Below are 23,932 nucleotides of genomic sequence, written 5' to 3'. Positions count from 1 at the left end.
ACCCCAATCGGCATAGTTGCATAAGCCCGCCTGGTCAGGCTCAGAATATCACTTGCCAACGCCTTTAATGATTCCCCCTGAAGTCTCTTTTTGTTACTCAGTTCAATCCGCAGCATGTTGGGCTGCGCGTCGCTGCCGAAACGGCCCCCCAATACCTCCACTAGCGCACCATAGTCGTCCCTTTCGTCCGGGGCTAGCGTTAGCAGGCATTCCGACGCCTCCTCTGCCAGGCTCAGGGCAAGCTGTAACGCTTTCGTCTCGTCAGACCACCTCCCGGCTCTAGCCAACAACTCAAATTGAGTGAAAAAAACTTCCCATTTACCTTGTCCATTGAACTTTGGTAGTTTAGCCGCTACCGTGGCTAATGGCAATAGGTCGCCGCCATCTCTGTTTACCTTAGCAGGCCCAGCCATTTCCGCACCCGGTGACGTCGATATCCCCGTCGCCGTGACGTCTGCTCTCGAGCGGTGTGAAGGAAAACCCGCCAGTTCTGCCATCTTGCTGACTGACAATTTAACTCCCGCCATGTGACTCTCCAGCCTTCCTACGGCAGTCGCCGCCTGACCCTCCCGACCGGGTACCCCCGAGCCCACAACGGACACTTTGTCCGACTCTTCCTTAATTTTCCGCCTCGCCCCAAGCATCATGACCGTAGATGCGAGTCACGCTAACGCCAACCCGGCCTATACTGAACAGCTAACTCGCCTAGTCTCTATCCCGTAGTTCGAAAGCACTTCTGACACCAATGTAATGACCCGGCTGGGTCATAAAGGGAAAAGAGACGTACTCTAGGTGTGCAGGTCAGAACACAGGTTTATTCATAAACTGGGCTATTGTTCCGGCCACAACCCACGCCGCTAAATGCCGAACGTACACAATATTACCCTGTCGGGTCAAGAGTCACTCTCATAGGAACAGATCAAGGCACGAACAGAAGAGAGAGAACAATGAGACAGTAACCCCTATTTATGCATTTCCAAATCCCGCGGTATTACCCATCATACCCCCCCAACCTTTCCATCTGTCCTGACATATTTAACCCCTGCTAGTAGCCATGGGAACCATAACACACCCACAACCACAGAACACAATACCGGGTCGTTACAGTATTAACCCTGAAATGTCAAACATGCTAATTGTTGACGCGTTAGCGAACATTTTTACGACACTAATAATCACCAAACTTTTATGGCATGATAACGCTGTTGAATATGGCGATAATACAGGGTTCCAAGCTAATAATAAAAGTAATAATAAATACACAATGAGTACCAATAACTTGGCTATATGAACGGGGTACAAGTACAGAGTCGATGTGCAGGGGTACCAAGTAATTGAGATAGATATGTACAGTACCAGTTAAAAGTTTGGACACCTACTCGTTCAAGGGTTTTTCTTTATTTGTACTATTTTCTACATTGTAGAATAATAGTGAAGACATCAACACTATGAAATAAAACATGGAATCATGTAGTAACCAAAAAAGTGTTAAACAAATCAAAATATATTTTATATTTGAGATTCTTCAAAGTAGCCACCCTTTGCTTTTGACAGCTTTGCACACGCTTGGCATTCTCTCAACCAGCTTCATGAGGTTGTCACCTGGAATGCATTTCAATCAACAGGTGTGCCTTAAAAGTGAATTGGTGGAATTTATTTTCTTATTAATGCGTTTGAGCCAATCAGTTGAAGTTGTGACAAGGTAGGGGTGGTATACAGAAGATAGCCCTATTTAGTAAAATACCAAGTCCATATTATGGCAAGAACAGCTCAAATAAGCAAAGAGAAACGACAGTCCATCATTACTTTAAGACATGAAGGTCAGTCAATCCGGAAAATTTTACGAACTGAAAGTTTCTTTAAGTGCAGTCTCAAAATCCATCAAGCACTATAATGAAACTGGCTCTCATGAGGACCACCACAGAGAAGGAAGACCCAGTGTTACCTCTGCTTCAGAGGATAAGTTCATTAGAGTTAACAGCCTCAGAAATTGCAGCCCAAATAAATGCTTCACAGAGTTCAAGTAACAGAATTATCTCAACATCAACTGTTCAGAGGAGACTGAGTGAATCAGGCCTTCATGGTCAAATTGCTGCAAAGAAACCACTACCAAAGGACACCAATAAGAAGAAGAGACTTGCTTGGGCCAAAAAACATGAGAAGTGGACATTAAACCAGTGGAAATCGGTCCTTTTGTCCACATTTGAGATTATTGCTTGCAACCTCTGTGTCTTTGTGAGACGCAGAGTATGTGAACGGATGATGTCCGCATGTGTGGTTCCCACTGTGAAGCATGGAGGAGGAGGTGTGATGGTGCTTTGCTGGTGACAATGTCTGTGATTTATATATATATATTTTGATTTGTTTAACACTTTTTTGGTTACTACATGATTCCATATGTTTTATTTCATAGTGTTGATGTCTTCTACAATATAGAAAATAGTACAAATAAAGAAAAACCCTTCAATGAGTGTCAACTTTTTTTCTTTTCTTTTTGTCATTTAGCAGACGCTCTTATCCAGAGCGACTTACAGTAGAGTGCATACATTTTATTACATTTTTTTTGTTTTGTTTTTTACATACTGAGACAAGGATATCCCTACCGGCCAAACCCTCCCTAACCCGGACGACGCTATGCCAATTGTGCGTCGCCCCACGGATCTCCCGGTTGCGGCCGGCTGCGACAGAGCCTGGGCGCGAACCCAGCCCAGCCTGGGCGTGAACCCAGAGACTCTGGTGGCGCAGCTAGCACTGCGATGCAGTGCCCTAGACCACTGCGCCACCCGGGAGATACAACTTTTGACTGGTACTATACATAACAAGGACAGATAAACAGTAGCAGCAGCGTATGTAATGAGCAAAAAAAGTTTGTGGAAAAGGGTCAATGCAGATAGTTAAATACTTAAAACCAAATAGCTACCCAGTGTCACGACCGTCGTAAGAAGCGGACCAAAGCGCAGCGTGGTTTGAATACATTCTTCCTGACGGGCGGCGCTGGACAGACGGGCAGCTCAGGCGGCGCTGGACAGACGGGCAGCTCAGGCGGCGCTGGACAGACGGGCAGCTCAGGCGCCGCTGGACAGACGGGCAGCTCAGGCGGCGCTGGACAGACGGGCAGCTCAGGCGGCGCTGGACAGACAGGCAGCTCAAGCGGCGTTGGCTCTGGCGGCTCCTGACTGACGGACGGCTCTGGCGGCTCCTGACTGACGGACGGCTCTGGCGGCTCAGGAAAGACGGGCGGCGCTGGACAGACAGGCAGCTCAGGCGGCGCTGGACAGACGGGCAGCTCAGGCGGCGCTGGACAGACGGGCAGCTATATAATGAAGAACACTTAAACAAAAAACAACAAAACTAATAAGACGAACGTGACCGCTATATAAACAATGTGCTAACATGCAACATAACATAGACAATCACCCACAACCCACAATGACAAAACAGGCTACCTAAATATGGTTCCCAATCAGAGACAACGACTAACACCTGCCTCTGATTGAGAACCATATCAGGCCAAACACAGAAACAGACAAACTAGACATACAACATAGAATGCCCACTCAGATCACACCCTGACCAAACAAAACATATAAACATACAAAGCAAACTATGGTCAGGGCGTGACACCCAGACTAATTATTTAGCAGTCTTATTGCTTGGGGTAGAAGCTGTTCAGGGTCCTGTTGGTTCCAGAGTTGGTGCATCGGTACCGCTTGCCATGCGGTAGCAGAGAGAACAGTCTATGACTTGGGTGGCTGGAGTCTTTGACAATTTTTAGGGCCTTCCTCTGACATCGCCTGGTATAGAGGTCCTGGTTGGCAGAGAGCTCGGCCCCAGTGATATACTGGGTCGTATGGACTACCCTCTGTAGCTCCTTGCGGTCAGATGTCAAGCAGTTGTCATACCAAGCAGTGATGCAGCCAGTCAAGATTCTCTCAATGGTGTAGCTGTAGACGTTTTTGAGGATCTGAGCTTTTCAGCCTCCTGAGTGGGAAGAGGCATTGTGGTCCTTTCTTCACAACTGTGTTGGTGTGTGTGGACCATGATAGATCCTTAGTGATGTGGACACCCGCTCCACTACAGCCAAATGGACTATTTGCATCGACCCCCTTATTCTTGTTATTATTTTTTGCACAGGCTCGATGTACACTAACTGGACTCTAACCAGACACTGACACATACTCAATGACAATCCAACACACACACAGACGCATATTGACGCCACAAACACAATTTCCTTCACATGCTGGTAGAAATAAGGTCAAACTGATTTCAGTTTCCCTGCATTAAAATCACCGGTAACTAAAAGAGCCGTTCTGGATGAGAATTTTCTTGTTTGCTTACGGCGCTTTACAGCTCGTTGAGTGCGGCCTGTCAGGGAAATTGCAAGATTATGTTATAATGCTTGTATTGTATTATAATGCTTGTTTTATTCGACAGAATAAAATATTCTGTTAACTATTGTGTGTGTGTGTTCTACTGAGGATGGGCCTCTATGAGAATACTGACAGAGGAGATTTACGATGTCTTTGGGTGATAAAACCTACAGAGCATTCCAGAGAACATGAGTTAATGTTTATGTTCTATAACGTACTAAGGAGAGATGGTTCCAGGTTGGATTAGGAGGGCCAGACACTGGTCTATACAATGAAAACTGTTGACACAGTAGATGCTGTCTGCTATGTATTATAGATATATTTCATACAGATCTTAACCTTGTGACCCATTCTATATATCTGTTGTTCGTCATGTAGGTTGAAAGGAGTGTATCTTGGCTATAAAAGATCTTTGTACTTTTGTTTTATCCCTCTCAACGGATCATTAGAAAATATTGAATCGTTGACAAGTCATTGCTATTGCAAAGCTCTTATTATTAAAGATGTAGTTTAAGTACAACTCTGACTTGTGTGATAAGTTTGTCTCTCCTCATTTGATAATACAGAAATAAACCACCACAGGCCTTAGTGCCAGCATCAGTTTGTGGTGGTAAATAAGACAGCTACGAAAAATATGGATGAAAGAGAGTTTAATAGTACGGTCTACAGCTTATCATGAGGTATTCTAACTCAGGCGAGCAGAACCTTGAGACTTCCTTCATATTAGAGATGGCAGACCAGCTGTTGTTAACAAAGACACACACAACCCTTCCCCTGAGCTTCCCCGACGCAACATTTCTGTCCTGCCGATGCAAAGAAGAACCAGCTATACACCGAGTAAACAAAACATTAGGAACACCTGCTCTTTTCATGACAGCCTGACTAGGTGAAAGCTAGGATCCCTTATTGATGTCACTTGTTAAATCCACGACAAGCAGTGTAGATGAAGGAGAGGAGACAGGTTAAGGAAGGATTTTCAAGCCTTGAGACAATTGAAACATGGATTATGTCTTTGAACGAGGTACGGTAGAAGGTTCCAGACGCAGCGGTTTGAGTGTGTGAACAACTGCACCTCTGTTGGGTTTTTCACGCTCAACTGTTTCCTGTGTGTATCAAGAATGGTCCACAACCCAAATTACATCCAGACATCTTTTCGGTTATAGGAAACGATAGCGGAAACATTATATAAAACAAAAAGTTAAGATCAGTGTTAAAAAAACACAAAACAGCAGAATTGATTAGGAGCTCGTAAAACATTTCTGCTATCCATTCCAGCAACATTCTCTTCTCCTCTCATGGGTTCTCCCTGACCTCTGCCTTGTTCTTGATGACAGAGGAGAAGCGGACCAGTTGAATCTCCTTGGCGTTCCCTCCTCTAGCGTCGTCCCACACATATTCAGGTGACAGCAGCTTGGTGGGCTTATTCTTCACCAGGTACCAATTCAGGTGACTCTCCTCCTGCCACAGAGCCTCAACACCCACAGACTTATCCACCTAGAGGGAGGGGGTGGGGAAGAGAGGGGGTGGGGGTTGGGGGGGAGAAGGGGGAATGGAGAGGAGGAGGAAGAGGGAGGGAGGGGTGGGGACAGAGGGGTGGATATAGGGGGAGAGAGTGAGTGACTGCATGCCTGCCTGCATGCCTGCATCTGTCTGTGCGTACGTGTCGGAATGCATGCCTTTCTGTCTGCATGACTGTCTGTCAGGTATGAATGTGTGAGTGTGCGTTTTGCCTGCCTGCGTGCATGACTGTCTGTCAGGTATGAATGTGTGAGTGTGCGTTTTGCCTGCCTGAGTGCATGACTGTCTGTCAGGTATGAATGTGTGAGTGTGCGTTTTGCCTGCCTGAGTGCATGACTGTCTGTCAGGTATGAATGTGTGAGTGTGCGTTTTGCCTGCGTGCGTGCGTGACTGTCTGTCAGGTATGAATGTGTGAGTGTGCGTTTTGCCTGCCTGCGTGCGTGCGTGCGTGCCTACCTCCAGGTGCTCCCTGCACGTCTTGGTCAGCCTATGAACATCCTCCGGCGCTCCTCCGAATATGTTGGCCTGGTAGTAGAAGTCTCCCTGGTCCTGGGGTACAGAGGCTGTGGAGATGGTCCGCCGCTCGTAGGGGTACTGGCTCCGGGGGTACATGTAGAACCTGCAAGATACAAGACAATTTTGTATTGTTACTTTATTTAACCAGGAACATACCCTTACTAAGGTTACGGTAAAACTTTATTTAGATAGTTTGTAGAGCACCTACAAATGTACTATCTACAGACTATCAGTAACATTTCAACTAACTAACTATCTACTAACCCTAACCTTAGCCCTTACCCTCACCTCAACCGTTACCCATATTCTAAACCTAACCGTAACGTTAGCAAGCAGCTGCTTATCAACAGATGGTTAAACTATCAACAAACTATCTGTAGAGTAGCAACAGATGGAAAATCCTGTTGATACTCCATGTCACAGTTTCTGGCCTATCCAGACAAAGAATCGATTTCATCTGCCTCTGAGCGACGAGCCCAGCCTGGGAGACGGTATATTAAAGGGGGACAGTCTACTGAATTCAGCAAATACGGTTTTATCTCACTGTGATATTCTCAGACGTATTTAGAGCTCTTAACATAGAAAAAGTACTAAATCATTTCATAGAATTGAAACACGACCACTTTCTCGTGGTCACATAGGGACAAAATCACTTTGTAAGTAAAGCTTAAGTTTTAACGAGTCTGCAGACATTCGAATGGTGTCTTTTTGTCGCTCAGAGGACTCTTGGTAGAAAATTATCTGTCGTCAGTTTTATGAAATGGGGCCAAATTTGTACTGTCACTAAATACAATCATAATAAGTTTACCGTTATAAGAAAGATGAAATCTTATAGTAAGTCATTTATAATTTGATTGTTAATATATTTATAAAGCCTTTCAGTCATTCTCCATTTTTGTTGAATAGGGAAAACAAATCACATTATTTTTTTTATATTTAATAATTTTGAACTATGTACTTGAGCTTGTGTCCTTAAAAGTGAGCAATTTATAATTATGTTTACCAGAACGGCAAGTTCCAGACCTTCCTGGAACTATGCAGAATTACACAAATGACTAGTTATTGTTTATGAAAAACAGTTACTTTTGGATATGTCTACAATATTTAGGCGGAAATCTACATTTTGCAATAAGTTCAAGTTAAAGGAGAAGGGCTTTTTTAGAGGCACATTTTTATTTTGATAAACTTACCCTAAACAACAAATCACTTCCTCATCCTCGTTATGCAGTATGGGGGCGCCCATAAAACATCACCGAAGGCTGAAAAAACATCCAAATAAGTCATTTTAGGCTCTCAGTATATTGATGCAGGTCTTTAGATGTTGTACACATGAAATTGAGTCATGCACATATTTTTTTTATTTTTGTTTAGGGGGTAGATCAGCTTTAATATTGCAGATAGATTGTAGTTTCCATCAATGTAATTGTCTGCATCACTTCCAATCCCCCATATATTTTTGTAAATATATACAGTGCTTTCGGGAAGGTATTCAGACCCCTTGACTTTTTCCACATTTTGTTGCGTTACAGCCTTATTCAACATTTTATAAAAATAACTATGCTCATCAATCTACACACAATACTCCATCATTTTCCTGTGTGGAAACACCTGCTTTCAATACACTTTGTATCCCTCATTTACTCAAATGTTTCCTTTATTTTGGCATTTACCTGTAGAATGGATGGAGAGGTGTCGATCGACAAAATGTAATATAACGTCGCGGATAAAGTTCGTAATGACACAATTTCATCTGTACAACATCTAAAAACCTGCATCAATATACTGAGAGCTTTTCCGTTTCTAAAATGATGTATTTGGATGTTTTTGCAGTCTTTTTAAGCATTACCAGGGGTGGATGCTGGCCCTTTAAGTAAATAAGTAAGTAAGCATTACCAGGGGTGGATGCTGGCCCTTTAAGTAAATAAGTAAGTAAGCATTACCAGGGGTGGATGCTGGCCCTTTAAGTAAATAAGTAAGTAAGCATTACCAGGGGTGGATGCTGGCCCTTTAAGTAAATAAGTAAGTAAGCATTACCAGGGGTGGATGCTGGCCCTTTAAGTAAGTAAGTAAATAAGTAAGTAAGCATTACCAGGGGTGGACGCTGGCCCTTTAAGTAAATAAGTAAGTAAGCATTACCAGGGGTGGATGCTGGCCCTTTAAGTAAATAAGTAAGTAAGCATTACCAGGGGTGGATGCTGGCCCTTTAAGTAAATAAGTAAGTAAGCATTACCAGGGGTGGATGCTGGCCCTTTAAGTAAATAAGTAAGTAAGCATTACCAGGGGTGGATGCTGGCCCTTTAAGTAAATAAGTAAGTAAGCATTACCAGGGGTGGATGCTGGCCCTTTAAGTAAATAAGTAAGTAAGCATTACCAGGGGTGGATGCTGGCCCTTTAAGTAAATAAGTAAGTAAGCATTACCAGGGGTGGATGCTGGCCCTTTAAGTAAGTAAGTAAATAAGTAAGTAAGCATCACCAGGGGTGGACGCTGGCCCTTTAAGTAAATAAGTAAGTAAGCATTACCAGGGGTGGATGCTGGCCCTTTAAGTAAATAAGTAAGTAAGCATTACCAGGGGTGGATGCTGGCCCTTTAAGTAAATAAGTAAGTAAGCATTACCAGGGGTGGATGCTGGCCCTTTAAGTAAATAAGTAAGTAAGCATTACCAGGGGTGGATGCTGGCCCTTTAAGTAAGTAAGTAAATAAGTAAGTAAGCATCACCAGGGGTGGACGCTGGCCCTTTAAGTAAATAAGTAAGTAAGCATTACCAGGGGTGGATGCTGGCCCTTTAAGTAAATAAGTAAGTAAGCATTACCAGGGGTGGATGCTGGCCCTTTAAGTAAATAAGTAAGTAAGCATTACCAGGGGTGGATGCTGGCCCTTTAAGTAAATAAGTAAGTAAGCATTACCAGGGGTGGATGCTGGCCCTTTAAGTAAGTAAGTAAATAAGTAAGTAAGCATCACCAGGGGTGGACGCTGGCCCTTTAAGTAAATAAGTAAGTAAGCATTACCAGGGGTGGATGCTGGCCCTTTAAGTAAATAAGTAAGTAAGCATTACCAGGGGTGGATGCTGGCCCTTTAAGTAAATAAGTAAGTAAGCATTACCAGGGGTGGATGCTGGCCCTTTAAGTAAATAAGTAAGTAAGCATTACCAGGGGTGGATGCTGGCCCTTTAAGTAAATAAGTAAGTAAGCATTACCAGGGGTGGATGCTGGCCCTTTAAGTAAATAAGTAAGTAAGCATTACCAGGGGTGGATGCTGGCCCTTTAAGTAAATAAGTAAGTAAGCATTACCAGGGGTGGATGCTGGCCCTTTAAGTAAGTAAGTAAATAAGTAAGTAAGCATCACCAGGGGTGGACGCTGGCCCTTTAAGTAAATAAGTAAGTAAGCATTACCAGGGGTGGATGCTGGCCCTTTAAGTAAATAAGTAAGTAAGCATTACCAGGGGTGGATGCTGGCCCTTTAAGTAAATAAGTAAGTAAGCATTACCAGGGGTGGATGCTGGCCCTTTAAGTAAATAAGTAAGTAAGCATTACCAGGGGTGGATGCTGGCCCTTTAAGTAAGTAAGTAAATAAGTAAGTAAGCATCACCAGGGGTGGACGCTGGCCCTTTAAGTAAATAAGTAAGTAAGCATTACCAGGGGTGGATGCTGGCCCTTTAAGTAAATAAGTAAGTAAGCATTACCAGGGGTGGATGCTGGCCCTTTAAGTAAATAAGTAAGTAAGCATTACCAGGGGTGGATGCTGGCCCTTTAAGTAAATAAGTAAGTAAGCATTACCAGGGGTGGATGCTGGCCCTTTAAGTAAATAAGTAAGTAAGCATTACCAGGGGTGGATGCTGGCCCTTTAAGTAAATAAGTAAGTAAGCATTACCAGGGGTGGATGCTGGCCCTTTAAGTAAATAAGTAAGTAAGCATTACCAGGGGTGGATGCTGGCCCTTTAAGTAAATAAGTAAGTAAGCATTACCAGGGGTGGATGCTGGCCCTTTAAGTAAGTAAGTAAATAAGTAAGTAAGCATCACCAGGGGTGGACGCTGGCCCTTTAAGTAAATAAGTAAGTAAGCATTACCAGGGGTGGATGCTGGCCCTTTAAGTAAGTAAGTAAATAAGTAAGTAAGCATCACCAGGGGTGGACGCTGGCCCTTTAAGTAAATAAGTAAGTAAGCATTACCAGGGGTGGATGCTGGCCCTTTAAGTAAATAAGTAAGTAAGCATTACCAGGGGTGGATGCTGGCCCTTTAAGTAAATAAGTAAGTAAGCATTACCAGGGGTGGATGCTGGCCCTTTAAGTAAATAAGTAAGTAAGCATTACCAGGGGTGGATGCTGGCCCTTTAAGTAAGTAAGTAAATAAGTAAGTAAGCATCACCAGGGGTGGACGCTGGCCCTTTAAGTAAATAAGTAAGTAAGCATTACCAGGGGTGGATGCTGGCCCTTTAAGTAAATAAGTAAATAAGTAAGTAAGCATTACCAGGGGTGGATGCTGGCCCTTTAAGTAAGTAAGTAAATAAGTAAGTAAGCATTACCAGGGGTGGACGCTGGCCCTTTAAGTAAATAAGTAAGTAAGCATTACCAGGGGTGGATGCTGGCCCTTTAAGTAAGTAAGTAAATAAGTAAGTAAGCATTACCAGGGGTGGACGCTGGCCCTTTAAGTAAATAAGTAAGTAAGCATTACCAGGGGTGGATGCTGGCCCTTTAAGTAAATAAGTAAATAAGTAAGTAAGTATTACCGGGGGTGGATGCTGGCCCTTTAAGTAAATAAGTAAGTAAGCATTACCAGGGGTGGATGCTGGCCCTTTAAGTAAGTAAGTAAATAAGTAAGTAAGTATTACCAGGGGTGGATGGCGGCCACCAGTCTCCCCAACGCCTCGGACCCCACACGGCCATGGAACCTCATGTCTACATCCAGGCAGAAGATGTAGTGCGCCTCCCGGTGGATGCGATCCTCAATGGCAGTCTGCTCACAAATAGATGGTTGGTGGATGTTCAGTAGAACTTCAATCAATCAATCAAAATGTATTGTCCTCAGATGTAAATTTGGTTTGCAGGCAGGGTTAAAATGATAAAAATACAGTCCATACAATCTACTGTCAACAACATTTAAACTAACTGGTATGCACTAACCCTATAGGCATAACCTCTTAACTGTAACCCTAGAAATATGTTGCCTATTATCAACAGTTGATATTTTGTTGATAGCTGGGACATCTGTAGGGAGCTACTACTACTACTACTACTACTAAATTTTCACATTTAGTCATTTAAATGCCTAGTTAAATAAAGGTTCCAATTTTTATTCAAATAACATTTAGGAGACGCTCTTATCCAGACCGACTTACAGGAGCAATTAGGGTTATGTGCCTTTCTCAAAGGCACAGACAGATGTTTCATGTAGTCGGCTTGGGGATTCAAACCAGTGACCTTTCAGTTACTGGCCCAACGCTCTTAAACGCTAGGCTACCTACCGCCCTACTACTACTAATAATAATAATAATAATCATCTAATAATAATAATATTAATAGTTATTATTAATAATAAACGAAATAACTCATAATGTAGTAATAATATGAATAAAGTGTGACCTGGATGAGCTCCATGCGGCGGAGGGATATCTCCTGCCAGCGGTCGAACTTCGGCACCCTCACGATGCTGAGCATCCTGCCGACACCAAGAGTCATGTTGCTAGGCACATCGCCGGGCAGGTCGGTGAACACGTAGTAGTGCACATCCAGCCCCACCTGGAATCACATTTCAATTAAATTGAATGGGATGGAATTTGTAATAAATTGAGTTATATTTAGTACATTTAAATGTAATAACATTTAATTTAATCTGGACCAATGAATAACATCACATGGGCAGGAGGATCTAATCCTACATCATCACTCCTACAGCAGTCTTTATAAATACGGGTCCAGATTTATTCCTTTTAGAAGTCTGCTAAATTATATATATATATATATATACATACATATATACATACATACATACATACATACATACATACATACATACATACATACATACACACACACTACCGTTCAAAAGTTTGTGGTCACTTAGAAATGTCCTTGTTTTTGAAAGAAAAGCACGTTTTTGTCCATTGAAATACCATCATATTGATCAGAAATACAGTGTGGACATTGTTAATGTTGTAAATGACTATTGTTGCTGGAAACGGCAGATTTTTTTAATGGAATATCTACATAGGCGTACAGAGGCCCATTATCAGCAACCATCACTCCTGTGTTCCAATGGCACGTTGTGTTAGCTCATCCAAGTTTATCATTTTAAAAGGCTAATTGGTCTTTAGAAAACCCTTTTGCAATTATGTTAGCACAGCTGAAAACTGTTGTTGTGATTAAAGAAGCAATAAATCTGTCCTTCTTTAGACTAGTTGAGTAACAGCGCAAACTGGCTCTAACCAGAATAGAAAGTGTGAGGCCCCAGTGTACAACTGGACAAGAGGACAAGTACATTAGTGTCTAGTTTGAGAAAAAGACACCTCACAAGTCCTCAACTTGCAGCTTCATTAAATAGTTCACGCAAAACAACAGTCTCAACGTCAACAGTGAAGAGGCGACTCCGGGATGCTAGCCTTCTAGGCAGAGTTCCTCTGTCCAGTGACTATGTTCTTTTGCCCGTCTTTCTTTTTATTGGCCAGTCTGAGATATGGCTTTTTGTTTGCAACTCTGATGTTCTGTGAAGGGAGTAGTACACAGCGTTGTACGAGATCTTCAGTTTCTTGGCAATTTCTCGCATGGAATAGCCTTCATTTCTCAGAACAAGAATAGACTGACGAGTTTCAGAATAAAGGCCTTTGTTTCTGGCCATTTTGAGCCTCTAATCGAACCCATAAATGCTGATGCTCCAGATACTCAACTAGTACGAGGACAGTGAGAGGACATCAGTCTGGAGAAAGCTATAAAATCATTTAAAAAAGATTTGAGCTCCATCAGTCCAATGTGAGGCAAATCATTTACAAATGGAAAGCATTTAACATTACAGTAACTCGGCCTAGAAGTGGACGCCCTTCCAAAATATCCCCAAGTGCCACAAAAACAATGAGAAATCAGGTAAAAGCCAACACAAACATAACATCTCCCTTGCTGCATCTCAGATAACTGTGCATGGTTCAACAATAAGAAGAACACTGAATCAAAATGCCCATCATGGGAGTGTTGTTAGGAAGAACCCTCTTCTGTCAAAAAATAATCAAACCGCCCGTCTTAACTTTGCCAGAGACTACCTGGACAAACCTGAAGGTTTCTGAAAGTCCATTTTCTGGACTGATGAGTCCAAAATTGACCTTTTTGTTCACAATCAACACCACTATGTTTGGCGACAACCCAACACTGCCTATCACCAAAATAACCTTATCCCAACAGTCAAGCATGGTGGTGGGAATGTCAAGATCTGGGGCTGCTTTCCTCCTCTGGATCTGGATGACTCCACATCGTCAAGGGAACCATGGATTCTGAGGTTTACCAGGAGATTCTTGAACAGAACGTCAGGCCATCAGTCAAGGAGCTAAAGCTGGGCCGAAAATGGGTCTTCCAACAAAACAACGACCCAAAGCATTCAAGCAAATCTACCAAAGAATGTGTTTTGGATTGACCTAAATCCAATCGAGATGCTGTGGCAGGACCTGAAGCGGGCAGTTCATGCCAGACACCCCTTAAACCTTGCTCAATTGGCTGAGTTCTATAAGAAGGAGATAGCAAAAATCTCTGAAAACAGATGTCAGAGACTGATTACTAGCTATAGGAGATGTTTACTCCAAGTTATCGCTGCTAATGGAGGTGCCACAAGCTATTGATTGAAGGGGTCCACTTTTTTTTTTTTTTCACCCATCAAATCTGAGTTTCTGTTAAATAAACCGCTTTTGTTAAAAAAAATTTTTTAAAGATCTGTAATTTACATGGAATGTCTTTATTACACATTGGGGATTAGATAAGGATTTTACGTTTATTTTAATATTTTATAGCTAAATAATGACCAGCCCTGTAGGGTTCACATACTTTCAAGCAGCACTGTGTGTGAATGTAATAAATATACAGTGGGGAGAACAAGTATTTGATACACTGACAATTTTGCAGGTTTTCCTACTTACAAAGCATGTAGAGGTCTGTAATTTTTTATCATAGGTACACTTCAACTGTGAGAGAAGGAATCTAAAACAAAAATCCAGAAAATCACATTGTATGATTTTTAAGTAATTAATTTGCATTTTATTGCATGACATAAGTATTTGATACATCAGAAAAGCAGAACTGAATATTTGGTACAGAAACCTTAGTTTGCAATTACAGAGATCATACATTTCCTGTAGTTCTTGACCAGGTTTGCACACACTGCAGCAGGGATTTTGGCCCACTCCTCCATACAGACCTTCTCCAGATCCTTCAGGTTTCGGGGCTGTCGCTGGGCAATACGGACTTTCGGCTCCCTCCAAAGATTTTCTATTGGGTTCAGGTCTGGAGACTGGCTAGGCCACTCCAGGACCTTGAGATGCTTCTTACGGAGCCACTCCTTAGTTGCCCTGGCTGTGTGTTTCGGGTCGTTGTCATGCTGGAAGACCCAGCCACGACCCATCTTCAATGCTCTTACTGAGGGAAGGAGGTTGTTGGTCAAGATCTCGCGATACATGGCCGCATCCATCCTCCCCTCAATACGGTGCAGTCGTCCTGTCCCCTTTGCAGAAAAGCATCCCCAAAGAATGATGTTTCCACCTCCATGCTTCACGGTTGGGATGGTGTTCTTGGGGTTGTACTCATCCTTCTATTCCTCCAAACACGGCGAGTGGAGTTTAGAGCAAAAAGCTCTATTTTTGTCTCATCAGACCACATGACCTTCTCCCATTCCTCCTCTGGATCATCCAGATGGTCATTGGCAAACTTCAGACGGGCCTGGACATGCGCTGGCTTGAGCAGGGGGACCTTGCGTGCGCTGCAGGATTTTAATCCATGACGGCGTAGTGTGTTACTAATGGTTTTCTTTGAGACTGTGGTCCCAGCTCTCTTCAGGTCATTGACCAGGTCCTTCCGTGTAGTTCTGGGCTGATCCCTCACATTCCTCATGATCATTGATGCCCCACGAGGTGAGATCTTGCATGGAGCCCCAGACCGAGGGTGATTGACCGTCATCTTGAACTTCTTCCATTTTCTAATAATTGTGCCAACAGTTGTTGCCTTCTCACCAAGCTGCTTGGCTATTGTCCTGTAGCCCATCCCAGCCTTGTACAGGTCTACAATTTATCCCTGATGTCCTTACACAGCTCTCTGGTCTTGGCCATTGTGGAGAGGTTGGAGTCTGTTTGATTGAGTGTGTGGACAGGTGTCTTTTATACAGGTAACGAGTTCAAACAGGTGCAGTTAATACAGGTAATGAGTGGAGAACAGGAGGGCTTCTTAAAGAAAAACTAACAGGTCTGTGAGAGCCGGAATTCTTACTGGTTGGTAGGTGATCAAATACTTATGTCATGCAATAAAATGCAAATTAATTACTTAAAAATCATACAATGTGATTTTCTGGATTTTTGTTTTAGATTCCGTCTCTCACAGTTGAAGTGTACCTATGATAAAAATTACAGACCTCTACATGCTTTGTAAGTAGGAAAACCTGCAAAATCGGCAGTGTATCAAATACTTGTTCTCCCCACTGTATATATATATATATATATATATATATATATATATATATATAACACACACACACACACACACATATATACATATTATTGTTATCCCTGGACCTTCTTTATACAATACCAGTCAATCCATTTGATAGATAGTTCTGGATTCTCACCATGAAGTGCTTCTCAGCTGACTCTAAGAAGTCACGGAGAAAACGAATGTATCTGTAAGGAAGAATAGAGATGAAAAACATGTACAGAACCAGTCAACGGTTTGGACACACCTACTCTTTATCTTTACGATTTTCTACATTGTAGAATAACAGTGAAGACATCAAAACTATAAAATAACACATATGGAATCATGTAGTAACCAAAAATTATTGTTAATCTAACTGCACTGTCCAATTTACAGTAGCTATTACAGTGAAAGAATACCATGCTATTGTTTGAGGAAAGTGCACAGTAATGAACTTGGAAAGGTATTAATAAACCAATTATGCACATTTGGGCAGTCTTGATGCAACAATGTGAACAGAAATGCAATGGTTCATTTGATCAGTTTAAAACTTTGCACATACACTGCTGCCATTTAATGGCCCAAATCTAAATTGCGCCTGGGCTGGAATAATACATTATGGCCTTTCTCTTGCATTTCAAAGATGATGAAAAAAACGCATGTTTTTTTCTTTGTATTATCTTTTACCAGATCTAATGTGTTATATTCTCCTACATTCATTTCACATTTCCACAAACTTCAAAGTGTTTCCTGTCAAATGGTATCAAGAAAATGCATATCATTGCATCAGGTCCTGAGCTACAGGCAGTTAGAATCGGATATGTCAATTTCGGTGAAAATTGAAAAAGGGACGGATCCTTAGACATGAAGGTCAGTCAATCTGGAAAATTTCAAGAACTTTTAAAGTTTCTTTAAGTGCAGTCACTAAAACCATCAAGCGCTATGATGAAACTGGCTCTCTTGAGGACCGCCACAGGAAAGGAAGACCCAGAGTTATCTCTGCTGCAGAGGATAAGTTCATTAGAGTTACCAACCTCAGAAATTGCAGCCAAAATAAATGCTTCACAGAGTTCAAGAAACAGACACATCTCAACATCAACTGTTCAGAGGAGACTGTGTTAATCAGGCCTTCATGGTCAAATTGCTGCAAGGAAATCACTACTAAAGGACACCAATAATAAGAAGAGACTTGCTTGGGCCAAGAAACACGAGCAATGGACGTTAGACCAGTGGAAATCTGCCCTTTGGTCTGATGAGTCCAAACTTTAGGTTTTTGGTTCCAACCGCCGTGTCTTCATGAGACGCAGAGTAGGTGAACGAATGATCTCCGCATGTGTGGTTCCCAACGTGAAGCATGGAGGAGGAGGGGTGAGGGTGTGGGGGTGCTTGCCGGTGACAGTGTCAGTGATTTATTTCGAATTTAAGGCACACTTAACCAGCATGGCTACCACAGCATTCCGCAAAGATACGCCATCCCATCTGGTTTGCGCTTAGTGGGACTGTCATTTGTTTTTCAACAGGACAATGACCCAACACACTTCCAGGCTGTGTAAGGGCTATTTGGCCGAGAAGGAGACTGATGGAGTGCTGCATCAGATGACCTGGCCTCCACAATAAACCGATCTCAATCCAATTGAGATGGTTTGGGATGAGTTGGACCGCAGAGTGAAAGAAAAACAGCCAACAAGTGCTCAGCATATGTGGGAACTCCTTCAAGACTGTTGGAAAAGCATTCCTCATGAAGCGGTCATCAAGGCAAAGGGTGGCTACTTTGAAGAATCTAAAATATATTTTGATTTGTTTAACACTTTTTTTGTTACTACATGATTCCACATGTGTTATTTCATAGTTTTGATGCCGTCACTATTATTCTACAATGTAGAAAATAGTACAAATAAAGAAAAACTCTTGAATGAGTAAGTGCGTTAATACTTTTGACTGGTACTGTACATCAACATGTGAAATGACAGAACTAAAGTTACTTCATCTTCAATGATGGAGAAAAAAAAATGTACATGGAGAAAAGAAGAAGGTGAAACATTCAGGTTGTAAATAATTAATCATGTGAAATGTTCAGGTAGGACAAGCAAGCGTGCCTGCAGGGGGAAATGTGTATGTAAAAGACACAGCTAGAGACAGACTGCATGCATGTGACATGAGATGGCCTTATTCGGAATATATGAAGTCCGTGTAGAGTTATAGTGCGTGTCCCAAACATGAACCTATTCTCTATATGGGACTCGGGTCAAAAGTAGTGCACTGCATAGGGAATAAGATGCCAGTTGACACACAACCATAATCCCCACTTGCGAACGGTTTGAATAATGCAGACAGGCACCATGAATGAGGTTATGATGTAGATAACATCAACCAAAGATATTAACACATGAGGTGAATGCATGTGGAGAGGTGCATAGTGAATGCATGTGGAGAGGTGCATGGTGAATGCATGTGGAGAGGTGCATGGTGAATGCATGTGGAGAGGTGCATGGTGAATGCATGTGGAGAGGTGCATGGTGAATACATGTGGATAGGTGCATGGTGAATGCATGTGGATAGGTGCATGGTGAATGCATGTGGAGAGGTGCATGGTGAATGCATGTGGAGAGGTGCATGGTGAATACATGTGGAGAGGTGCATGGTGAATATATGTGGATAGGTGCGTGGTGAATGCATGTGGAGAGGTGCGTGGTGAATACATGTGGATAGGTGCATGGTGAATGCATGTGGAGAGGTGTGAGGTGAATGCATGTGGATAGGTGTGAGGTGAATGCATGTGGATAGGTGCATGGTGAATATATGTGGAGAGGTGTGAGGTGAAGGCATGTGGATAGGTGTGAGGTGAATGCATGTGGATAGGTGCATGGTGAATATATGTGGAGAGGTGCATGGTGAATACATGTGGATAGGTGCATGGTGAATATATGTGGAGAGGTGTGAGGTGAAGGCATGTGGATAGGTGTGAGGTGAATGCATGTGGATAGGTGCATGGTGAATATATGTGGAGAGGTGCATGGTGAATACTTGTGGAGAGGTGTGAGGTGAAGGCATGTGGATAGTTACATTTACATTTACATTTAAGTCATTTAGCAGACGCTCTTATCCAGAGCGACTTACAAGTTGGTGCATTCACCTTATGATATCCAGTGGAACAACCACTTTACAATAGTGCATCTAACTCTTTTAAGGGGGGGGGGGGGTAGAAGGATTACTTTATCCTATCCTAGGTATTCCTTAAAGAGGTGGGGTTTCAGGTGTTTCCGGAAGGTGGTGATTGACTCCGCTGACCTGGCGTCGTGGGGGAGTTTGTTCCACCATTGGGGTGCCAGAGCAGCGAACAGTTTTGACTGGGCTGAGCGGGAGCTGTACTTCCTCAGAGGTAGGGAGGCGAGCAGGCCAGAGGTGGATGAACGCAGTGCCCTTGTTTGGGTGTAGGGCCTGATCAGAGCCTGAAGGTACGGAGGTGCCGTTCCCCTCACAGCTCCGTAGGCAAGCACCATGGTCTTGTAGCGGATGCGAGCTTCAACTGGAAGCCAGTGGAGAGAGCGGAGGAGCGGGGTGACGTGAGAGAACTTGGGAAGGTTGAACACCAGACGGGCTGCGGCGTTCTGGATGAGTTGTAGGGGTTTAATGGCACAGGCAGGGAGCCCAGCCAACAGCGAGTTGCAGTAATCCAGACGGGAGATGACAAGTGCCTGGATTAGGACCTGCGCCGCTTCCTGTGTGAGGCAGGGTCGTACTCTGCGAATGTTGTAGAGCATGAACCTACAGGAACGGGTCACCGCCTTACATGGTGAATACTTGTGGAGAGGTACATGGTGAATACATGTGGATAGTTACATGGTGCATACATGTGGAGAGGTGCATGGTGAATGCATGTGGATAGGTGCATGGTGAATGCATGTGGAGAGGTGCATGGTGAATACATGTGGAGAGGTGCATGGTGAATACATGTGGAGAGGTGTGAGGTGAATGCATGTGGATAGGTGCATGGTGAATACATGTGGATAGGTGCATGGTGAATGCATGTGGAGAGGTGTGAGGTGAATACATGTGGATAAGTGCATGGTGAATGCATGTGGAGAGGTGCATAGTGAATGCATGTGGATAGGTGCATGGTGAATACATGTGGAGAGGTGCATGGTGAATGCATGTGGAGAGGTGCATGGTGAATACATGTGGAGAGGTGCATGGTGAATGCATGTGGATAGGTGCATGGTGAATACATGTGGATAGTTACATGGTGAATACATGTGGAGAGGTACATGGTGAATACATGTGGATAGTTACATGGTGAATACATGTGGAGAGGTACATGGTGAATACATGTGGAGAGGTACATGGTGAATACATGTGGAGAGGTGCATGGTGAATACATGTGGAGAGGTGTGAGGTGAATGCATGTGGATAGGTGCATGGTGAATACATGTGGAGAGGTGTGAGGTGAATGCATGTGGATAGGTGCATGGTGAATGCATGTGGAGAGGTGCATGGTGAATGCATGTGGATAGGTGCATGGTGAATACATGTGGATAGTTACATGGTGAATACATGTGGAGAGGTACATGGTGAATACATGTGGATAGTTACATGGTGAATACATGTGGAGAGGTACATGGTGAATACATGTGGATAGTTACATGGTGAATACATGTGGAGAGGTGCATGGTGAATACATGTGGAGAGGTGTGAGGTGAATGCATGTGGATAGGTGCATGGTGAATGCATGTGGATAGGTGCATGGTGAATACATGTGGATAGTTACATGGTGAATACATGTGGAGAGGTGCATGGTGAATACATGTGGAGAGGTGTGAGGTGAATGCATGTGGATAGGTGCATGGTGAATGCATGTGGAGAGGTGCATGGTGAATGCATGTGGATAGGTACATGGTGAATACATGTGGATAGGTGCATGGTGAATGCATGTGGAGAGGTGCATGGTGAATACATGTGGAGAGGTGCATGGTGAATACATGTGGAGAGGTGCGAGGTGAATGCATGTGGATAGGTGCATGGTGAATGCATGTGGATAGTTACATGGTGCATACATGTGGAGAGGTGCATGGTGCATACATGTGGAGAGGTGCATGGTGAATACATGTGGAGAGGTGCATGGTGAATGCATGTGGATAGGTGCATGGTGAATACATGTGGATAGGTGCATGGTGAATACATGTGGATAGTTACATGGTGAATACATGTGGATAGGTGCATGGTGAATACATGTGGAGAGGTGTGAGGTGAATGCATGTGGATAGGTGCATGGTGAATGCATGTGGATAGGTGCATGGTGAATGCATGTGGATAGGTGCATGGTGAATACATGTGGATAGTTACATGGTGAATACATGTGGAGAGGTGCATGGTGAATACATGTGGAGAGGTGTGAGGTGAATGCATGTGGATAGGTGCATGGTGAATGCATGTGGATAGGTGCATGGTGAATGCATGTGGATAGGTGCATGGTGAATGCATGTGGATAGGTGCATGGTGAATGCATGTGGAGAGGTGCATGGTGAATACATGTGGAGAGGTGCATGGTGAATACATGTGGAGAGGTGTGAGGTGAATGCATGTGGATAGGTGCATGGTGAATACATGTGGAGAGGTGCATGGTGAATACATGTGGAGAGGTGTGAGGTGAAGGCATGTGGATAGGTGCATGGTGAATGCATGTGGAGAGGTGCATGGTGAATGCATGTGGAGAGGTGCACGGTGAATACATGTGGAGAGGTGCGAGGTCAATACATGTGGAGAGGTGCATGGTGAATGCATGTGGATAGGTGCATGGTGAATACTTGTGGATAGGTGCATGGTGAATTTATGTGGAGAGGTGCATGGTGAATACATGTGGAGAGGTGTGAGGTGAATGCATGTGGATAGGTGCATGGTGAATACATGTGGATAGGTGTGAGGTGAATGCATGTGGATAGGTGCATGGTGAATTTATGTGGATAGGTGCATGGTGAATACTTGTGGATAGGTGCATGGTGAATACATGTGGAGAGGTACATGGTGAATGCATGTGGAGAGGTGCATGGTGACTGCATGTGGATAGTTACATGGTGAATACATGTGGATAGGTGCATGGTGAATGCATGTGGAGAGGTACATGGTGAATGCATGTGGAGAGGTGCACGGTGAATACATGTGGAGAGGTGCATGGTGAATACTTGTGGATAGGTGCATGGTGAATTTATGTGGAGAGGTGCATGGTGAATACATGTGGAGAGGTGTGAGGTGAATGCATGTGGATAGGTGCATGGTGAATACATGTGGATAGGTGTGAGGTGAATGCATGTGGATAGGTGCATGGTGAATTTATGTGGAGAGGTGCATGGTGAATACTTGTGGATAGGTGCATGGTGAATTTATGTGGAGAGGTGCATGGTGAATACTTGTGGATAACTGCATGGTGAATACATGTGGAGAGGTGCGAGGTGAATACTTGTGGATAGGTGCATGGTGAATACTTGTGGATAGGTGCATGGTGAATACATGTGGATAGGTGCATGGTGAATACTTGTGGATAGGTGCATGGTGAATACTTGTGGATAGGTGCATGGTGAATACTTGTGGAGAGGTGCATGGTGAATACTTGTGGATAGGTGCATGGTGAATACTTGTGGATAGGTTCATGGTGAATACTTGTGGATAGGTGCATGGTGAATACTTGTGGATAGGTGCATGGTGAATACTTGTGGAGAGGTGCATGGTGAATGCATGTGGAGAGGTGCATGGTGAATGCATGTGGATAGGTGCATGGTGAATACTTGTGGATAGGTGCATGGTGAATGCATGTGGAGAGGTGCATGGTGAATGCATGTGGATAGGTGCATGGTGAATACTTGTGGATAGGTGCATGGTGAATGCATGTGGATAGGTGCATGGTGAATACTTGTGGATAGGTGCATGGTGAATACTTGTGGAGAGGTGCATGGTGAATACTTGTGGAGAGGTGCATGGTGAATGCATGTGGAGAGGTGCATGGTGAATGCATGTGGATAGGTGCATGGTGAATACTTGTGGATAGGTGCATGGTGAATGCATGTGGAGAGGTGCATGGTGAATGCATGTGGAGAGGTGCATAGTGAATGCATGTGGAGAGGTGCATGGTGAATGCATGTGGATAGGTGCATGGTGAATACTTGTGGATAGGTGCATGCTTGTGTTAGTGGCAGCAGTCTTGACATTTCTTGTAGGTGATACATAGACACATAGGAAGTGATGTAAACATTGCCTTGGCAACAGGTTTCTACACATGGAATCTGTGACTTACTTCCCTACAGCAAACACAGTGGTAGCGATGGTGAGGTTGTGGGACCTGAAGGCCTCGTCTATGACCAGGGGGTCGAAGGTCCCCTCCCAGACTATAGGAGCCAGCCATGGGGTTACAGTCAGCACGTCAGTCCTCCTGAATAGTAATAATAATAATAAATAATGGTAGTAATAACAGTAATAATAACTAGAAAATGAAATTTCCTGAAGGAACTGTGTGTGCTTACTACCTTGTTTTAAAGTATTTATGGTTTTTCAATAAGTTATAGTAGTGGTAGTGACTGCAGTAGAAATGATAGTTGAAAAAGTAGGTAAATGAAAACATTAATTGATTGATTGATTGGTTGGTTGGTTGGTTGATAAGAAATTATAGCCTGAACATGTGAAAGTTGGTTTGGTGTCTAGCTTCCCAGTTTAAGAGTGACAATTATTGATGTTGGGTTTATATGCTAATTTATGCACATTTAAATAGTTAGAATTATATAGTTTTTAAAAATGTTTGTAGCTGAAATGGCAGCAGTAGCATTCAAAATGTCTACCACTGTGTTCTTATGTTTAGCATTGAATCCATGAAATGACATGATAATTTATGAAAAT

At 43.4% G+C, this 23,932-nt stretch overlaps 1 protein-coding gene across 2 annotated transcripts in view; it reads right to left on the bottom strand.

Moving 5' to 3' along the window:
* The window catches only part of LOC139552795 (globoside alpha-1,3-N-acetylgalactosaminyltransferase 1-like), a 55,364-nt gene that overhangs the window by 14,685 nt on the left and 16,747 nt on the right, over positions 1-23,932 (bottom strand). For both annotated transcript variants that reach the window (XM_071364839.1, XM_071364838.1), the window contains 6 exons: positions 23,337-23,471; positions 16,209-16,260; positions 11,984-12,139; positions 11,233-11,357; positions 6,348-6,510; positions 5,685-5,867 (listed from right to left, as the gene is read on the bottom strand). In XM_071364839.1, coding sequence (XP_071220940.1) covers positions 5,685-5,867; positions 6,348-6,510; positions 11,233-11,357; positions 11,984-12,139; positions 16,209-16,260; positions 23,337-23,471 — 814 coding nt within the window. The remainder of the gene's footprint in view (positions 1-5,684; positions 5,868-6,347; positions 6,511-11,232; positions 11,358-11,983; positions 12,140-16,208; positions 16,261-23,336; positions 23,472-23,932) is intronic.

Source organism: Salvelinus alpinus, chromosome 24 (assembly GCF_045679555.1).
Source record: "Salvelinus alpinus chromosome 24, SLU_Salpinus.1, whole genome shotgun sequence".
Classification (NCBI taxonomy): domain Eukaryota; kingdom Metazoa; phylum Chordata; class Actinopteri; order Salmoniformes; family Salmonidae; genus Salvelinus; species Salvelinus alpinus.
Note: the sequence above shows the minus strand (reverse complement) of the source record. Positions and strands in the feature narration are given on the sequence as shown.